Source organism: Mus caroli, unplaced genomic scaffold, assembly GCF_978045245.1.
Source record: "Mus caroli unplaced genomic scaffold, Mus_caroli_1 scaffold_11, whole genome shotgun sequence".
NCBI classification, from domain to species: Eukaryota; Metazoa; Chordata; class Mammalia; order Rodentia; family Muridae; genus Mus; species Mus caroli.
The window spans coordinates 52,995,520-53,002,479 of NW_028227266.1; the positions used below are offsets into that span (position 1 = coordinate 52,995,520).

The 6,960-nt window shown below is 37.2% G+C and overlaps 1 protein-coding gene across 1 annotated transcript in view; it reads left to right on the forward strand.

The window, feature by feature from the left end:
• The window catches only part of Ireb2 (iron responsive element binding protein 2), a 47,535-nt gene extending 42,018 nt beyond the window's left edge, over positions 1-5,517 (forward strand). The window contains exons 21-22 of the mRNA XM_021171452.2: positions 1,733-1,918; positions 2,621-5,517. Coding sequence (XP_021027111.1) covers positions 1,733-1,918; positions 2,621-2,731 — 297 coding nt within the window. The 3' untranslated portion in view covers positions 2,732-5,517. The remainder of the gene's footprint in view (positions 1-1,732; positions 1,919-2,620) is intronic.
• Positions 5,518-6,960: the final 1,443 nt, after the last annotated feature.

A 6,960-nucleotide genomic window follows, 5' to 3' on the forward strand; every position in this document is an offset into this window, starting at 1 on the left:
AAATTTTAATTTTTTTTTGTCAGTAACATCGTATCAAAGTTTATTTGGCTTATTTGGATTGCACATTTATGAGTTTTGTTTCCATTGATCTTAGATGATATTTTAAATTTCTACTTTTATTTTGCTACTCTGAATTTGGTTAAACCTCAGGTTATTTGTTTTGTTTTGTTTTGTTTTTACAAAGTCTGTATGGAAGTCTGTATGGACGCAGTGAAGATAGAAACTCCGCCTTAAACTAACTTTCATGTATACCAATGTCTCCTTTTCACTTAAGTTCTGTCAAGAGACTCAGGTAGCCAAATTTCACACACTTTGGCCAAATAAGAAACCTATTTGTATTTTCTCTGAGGCTATTGAGTTTCTTCAAGGACAATAACTTATACAGGAGACACAGGTTGGCTCCATCCCTGTTTAGTCTGGTTTCTCAGGTCATCTGTTATCCCTGTCTCATGTCATCTGTATTCTCCAACGTCCCAGTGTGCCTCAATTTATGACCTTCCTGCTCAGTAGGGGTTTGCACTTTGAGTGAAGGTTGATTGAGTGGTTTTTACACATGTTATTCTGGAGCTAGGTGTGTAGCACATCTTCACTCTCAATGCTCTGCAAGTGGAGGCAGGAGGATCTCAATGAGTTTGAGGACAGCCTAATTTACAAAGTCAGTTCGAGGCCAGTCGGGGCTATGTAGAGACCCTGTCTCAAACAACAAGACTGACAAAACAAGTTATAGATATATATTAATTACAGGGTAAACATAAAGTATTTGAACAAGTATATAGTACATTTGTGCGGATTTTGGAGGAAGAAAGAAGATGAAGAATGTATGATTGAGAGGGGGAAGTGTCCTAAAACGCTTCTGAGGAATTTTTTTTTTCAAGTAGAGAAGCCAGGTCTGGAAGCTCTAGTTCAGGGGCTCTTAGCCTTACTAATACTGTTATGGTGACCCCCAGCCATAAAATTATTTTTGAAATGTAATTTTGCTGCTGTTATGAATCATAATATATGTATCTATGTTTTTTGATGGTTTTAGGAACCCCTGTGAAAGGGACGTTGAGCCCTCAAAAGGGTCACAACCACCGGTGGAAAGCCACTGCTTTAGCTCATTTTCTTTAGAGAATAAACATTTGCCAAAGTAGGGCTAGAGCTTGAGGTCTCAGCTCCAAACCTCAGTTCTGTTTGCAGATTGACTTCATGCTGATAGCACTGTCTCTTACTTCTAGTTATCAGTCTGCCAAGTGAGTTATCTTTTTTTTTATTATTACTTTTTTTTGTTGTTTTCTCTGTTGTTGTTGTTGTTTCTCTGTGTAACCCTGGCTGCCCTGGAACTTGTTCTAGACCAGGCTGGCCTCCAACTTAGAGATTCACCTGCCTTTGCCTCCCGAATGCTGGGATTAAAGGCGTGTGGCCTCTTATTAAAGAGCAATGTATAGAAGGTTCCTGTGGATACCTTATACAACTCAAATCTTAGTAATGGGATATTCCATCAAAAACAACTATACAAAGCCCAAAGTAGATATTTTTTCCTTTAAAATACTCACTATAAGGCTGATATGGTGGTATACCCTGTAAACTCAGCACCCTGGGGCCAGAGAGCAGGAAGATGGCCATGATTGAAGCCAGTTTATGCTACAAACGAAGATCCTAGTAGTAGTAGTGATAATAATATTAATAATAATAATAATAATACAAAAAAGCTCAAAATGTTGAAAGGAAATAAAATGCACATTCATTACAGGGTGTAAAAGCTGTTTTGGCTGAAAGCTATGAAAAACTACACAAAGATCATTTGATTGGAATCGGTATAGCACCACTTGAATTCCTCCCGGGAGAAAATGCAGATTCCTTGGGCCTCTCTGGCAGAGAAGTATTTTCTTTATCATTTCCTGAAGAACTCTTTCCTGGAATTACATTAAATATAAAGGTAACTCAAAGATCCCCAAATCTGTCATTACATACTCTATACTCAGGTTTTGGAAGTTGTGTAAGAATTGTTTCTAATTGGATGCTAATGTCAGCACCTGTAAGCTGTAGCTCTTCCCTGTTAGTTGGTGTTATTAATACACCCATGTTGTCTGAGGACAGTAGAGGAAACTAATCTTTATAAAAAAGATGCCTGGCAGAGAATTGAGGCTCTATGTACATGTGCCAGGTTTTTAGCTCTTTCTGTTTGATCAGAATATTGCCCAGGCAATAATCAATTCCAAAGAAAAACAAAAGTTCAGCACTCAAGGTTGGAGTAAGATTTTTATAACTAAGGGAACAAAAGAAAGAGCACTAGACATTGTATGTAACAGATACTCACTGTATTGTGAGTGTAAATAGTGAGTGGTGACCTCCTCGGGGAAGCATAATCTAAGTCATGCTGTAGACTTACAGGGCTGATAGCTGCCGTTTAGTATTAGAGATCAAAATACCTGGTTTTCTGTTTTTCTACTTATCTCATTGTGGGGGGGGGGGAGTCTCAAGTTTTCAAATAGTAGAAGTGTATTGCACAATCAAAATTTGGGAAATTAGAATCAGGAAAATGACAAAAAAATCAGGTAGTTAGTGATTGAATACCAGTGGTCTTAACCAAACGACACTTTAAGCTCTGACTCACAGGAGATCTTTTTGTTTCTTTAAGACAAGCACTGGAAAAGAGTTCAGCGTGATTGCATCATTTGCAAATGACGTGGAGATAACTTTGTACAAACATGGAGGCTTATTAAACTTTGTGGCTCGAAAATTCTTATAGTATCTACTCACCGTGGTATCTTTCATGACTCGTAACTGCAAACAAAGCCTTCTGTGCTGGACCCAGGAATCATTGCCATGGAACTGCAGATAACTTCAGTATACTTATCCATGGATGTAAATGATAATGAATCAATGTAGTGACTAAAATGAAATCTTGATTTTTAAATAATACACGAATGGTGCTATTAACATTGCTAAAATCAACGTGTGAAGTGTGTTGTGGAAGAGACCTGTAAGTATGGGGGGGTATATTTTATGAGAACATTTTGTAAATAAAGACAGAATTTGAACTTGTGTTGAAGATTCATATGAATAGCCGTTCTAAAGCTGTTTGTTTTGTTTTGCACCTTTAAAACTGGACTACTGTTTGTTGGTTTAAGAATAGCAAGTTGAAATAGAAGAATCCAGACTAGACCCTAAGATTGTGGGAATGGGTACCTGATTTATAAATGAATTTTTTTAAAGTGTTTTTCTTTCCAGAATTGAATTGGACACAGTTGGCATTCCAAATTTGTAAAGTAAGTCAGGTTTAGCCTTAGTCTTAGTATGTCTGCAAGGCATAGAACCTGCCCCAGATCACAGTCTCTCTGACCAGTCCAGCCAGAATGTACTCCATGTCTGAAGATAAACGACTGCAAAATATAGCTGATCATGTGGTATCATGTATTAGTGAAATATATTTCCTATGGTACAGCCCTGTAATTTTTTTAGTAATTTGCCACTATGACCTTCTTGCAAGCCCAAATACTGGTGTATTAATTGAACTAGATTTTGCTCATTTTACATGATACTGTAACTCCTGTAACCTCAATTAGGTGTCACCAAGCTGACATTCCACACTCCTTTTATAAATGCTGGAAATAATTTGAATCAAACTCTAGTTTTCCTTTAGATTTATAAATTATCCATCCAAAGTTATAGATATGCACCCTTAAGGGTTTTTTGGTTTTTAGTTTTACAGTCCTTTAAGTTGACTTCTTGCTATTTGGGTCTTATTTTATCTGGGATACATCACTGTTAATTTCATTATAATTTGTTTTTTAATCAAAATTGACCATAAAGATAAGACACTTGGTGGTCACAGCTGTTTGCATGTCTGTCATGTGTTTGCAATTGCATCTGTATCTGTTACACCACATCACATGCTTGGTCCTTGTTTAACATCATTTTAAAAGATTGGAAAAGAATTTTAGAAAGCCCTATATCTTTTTTTAGTTAAGTTAAACTTAGCAGCAAAAAGTTATTAAGTGTAGTGGTTTTTTAAAAATTTTTTTTTTAAAAATCTGATCTGTTCTTGTACACTACACAAAATGAAAAGTACTTCTTTTATGCTAAACTTAAGGACTACCAAACCAGTGGGTGAAGAACACTTGAGAACTTCACACATGATCAGTCGTACAGTCTTTTAAGAATATTTTTCAAATATGTACTTAGTTGGACTAGAGTTTGACAAAACTAGTCTCTTTAGTTAATGTTTTCTTTGCTACTTTGAAACCATACTGTATTCTGGTAGATACCATGTGTCTGTCTGTGTATGTTAATGTGTGGAAGCCTGAATCAGGAATGGAGAATTTACAAGTTGAGTATTAAAATACTGGTACATGCTTTGAAAAAAAATGGTAATTCCAGATGTATATATGGAAAATAATCTGTCATATTTTGAAGGCATACTCCGTCTGTAGTGTGAGCTACAAGTCTGGACATAAATGTCTGAAAAATGGTAAACTCGCTATGAATCAAATATTATTAATCAAACATTTCCAGTACAGTAATGGTATAAAAAGTGCATTTCAGGAACAAATTGAAGGTTCTCTTAATTTCTCACCCAGAAACCGTGAACTAAACTCTTGATCAGCATGGTTTTAAATGTGGGAAGGAAATTAAGCACATGTCCCAATGTGTGTATCTTGTGATTCTGCCTCCAGCCAAATAATGCAAAAATGTGGCACCTGTTTTTATTGTGTTACTTTCTTTGTTGACAATTTTTAGTTATTTTCTAAAAATTACCAATATTTGGAGAAAGAAAGTGAACACAAAAAAAGCAAATCAGTGTTTTGAATGTAGCACAGTTACCAACAGCAGCATTTTAGTCTCTGAAGAACATTGTGCTCCATGCTGTTGTGTGCCTTAGTTGTGCTGCTCATACAAATGAAGGAAAGGAAAGACCTCCAGCCACTGAACTGCCATTGTTAGTTATTCCTCTAAGGTTCCCAGGATGGCAGGTACCTCTGTTAGTACTTGGATGAGAGGCACAGCATCTCTTCACCACACTGCTTGGATTTTCACAGGGATTGTACTAAAAGCTGTAACTCAGCCAGAAGCAGTTATTTGCTTATCTGGTAACAATGTAGTGTTCCTTCCTCTTCTCCATGGTAAGTGACATGATGAGAAAACCTGATATTTTTCAGAGCCTTTTTACCTTTGAGTCTAGAGAGAAGATGCTAAGGTACTGGATAATGATACTGTATTTGATTTGGGGAGTAAAAAACGGGGAAGGAAGTGAACTTTGGCTTTTTTTCAGTGGGGTATTTTCCCTTTCAAGGTGACTGTGCTGATTTGTTTGTTTTATCAATTTTATGCATAATATGTGACTGTAAAACCTTATATATCTCTTAAGTAACTACAAATCATTGTTATTTAAAGCCAACAAAATAGCATAACAGTTTTAAGTTCAATAATGTTAAGTATTGTATAGAAATATATTGGAGGTAAAGTTCAGTTATGAAATTGTGTATATGTTATTGATGCTGTAAATTATTTTTAATAAAGAAAATTGTATTATCACATTTGACTCATGTTGTGTTTTATAGTCACTCAGAATAAAGCATAACTTAAATGGGATCCAGAAATCTCTCATCAAATATGTTCTATAATGTTCAGATTTTGTTCATTCCCAATATAACAGCCAGGCTGGTTAATCTCACCACTATATCTCTAAGTTCCTTTCTATGCTAAGATTAATGAGAATAAAAGTCTGAAATATGGTTAGTGTCCACTTAAACAGTAAATGAATTTAATTCTGGGAGTATCACAATGGATAATCAAGTTATAGAGTCAGTTTAGTCTGAAACAGTAGTCTGACCTAAACCAGGATCTTCTGTACAAACACAAGTCAGGCAAGTTAACATTAAAGTGACAGAGTATCCTACCCAGTGATCCATTCTGATACCGAAGTTTGAATGTTTAAAAACTGGATTTCACCAGGCTTAGTGTTGCATACCTATAATTTCTGTGCTTAGGAGGCTGAGGCAGGATTGGTTAAGTTGAAAGCCAGTCTGAACTAAAGCCAAGTCTACTATGGTAAACACCTTGTCTCAATTTTTTTTTTCCCACAAACTGAAATCATCTGTTTGTAGCTTATACCCTGTCTCAGGGGGAAAAAGCACAGATGAGGTACTGGAAAAGACGGAAAATCCTCTTCATCAGTTTGTGTGCATGGGCACATACATGCAAGCAGAATGTAGAGGGAAATGGAAGCAGGTACAAACCAAAGAAGGCAATTGTGAAGTTTGTTGTCCTGTGTTTTCACAATTTCAGCATTCAGTCCTCATTCTCATTGTTTTTTTCCAGGCCATGAGGAGAAAGAAAACGGACCAGTAGCAGTAGGATAGTGAGAGAAGGTGTAGCGAATTCAGACACTGCAGAGAGGCCTCAGAAAGCAAACATGGTTACAGGAGACTCAAGTCACAGTCGCCAACATCAGAAAGTGCAGAAAGGTCGTCCCTAGTTGAAGATTAGAAAAGAAATGTGCTGGGCAATGGTGAGGCATGCCTTCAATCCCAGCACTCCAGAGGCAGAAGCAGGTGTTCAAGGCTGGCCTGGGCTTCAGATGGAGTTCCTGGACAGCCAGGGCTACACAGAAATTCTGTCTCAACCCTCTCCACCTTCCCCCATCCCACACAAAACATAAACATATTTCTAAAGGGGGCAAAGGAAAATTTTCATTACGATAGGTGTTGACGGGGATTGGAGAGACTATCCGAGTTAATAATCAGAGTAACGCTGGGCCGTGGTGGTGCATGCCTTTAATCCCAGCACTTGGGAGGCAGAGGCAGGCGGATTTCTGAGTTCGAGTCCAGTCTGGTCTACAAAGTGAGTTCCAGGACAGCCACCGCTATACAGAGAAACCCTGTCTCGGAAAACAAACAAAAAATAATAATCAGAGTAACTATGGCACCCATGAGTATGCCAGGACAAGAAAAAACAAGTGAGATATGCATACAGCAC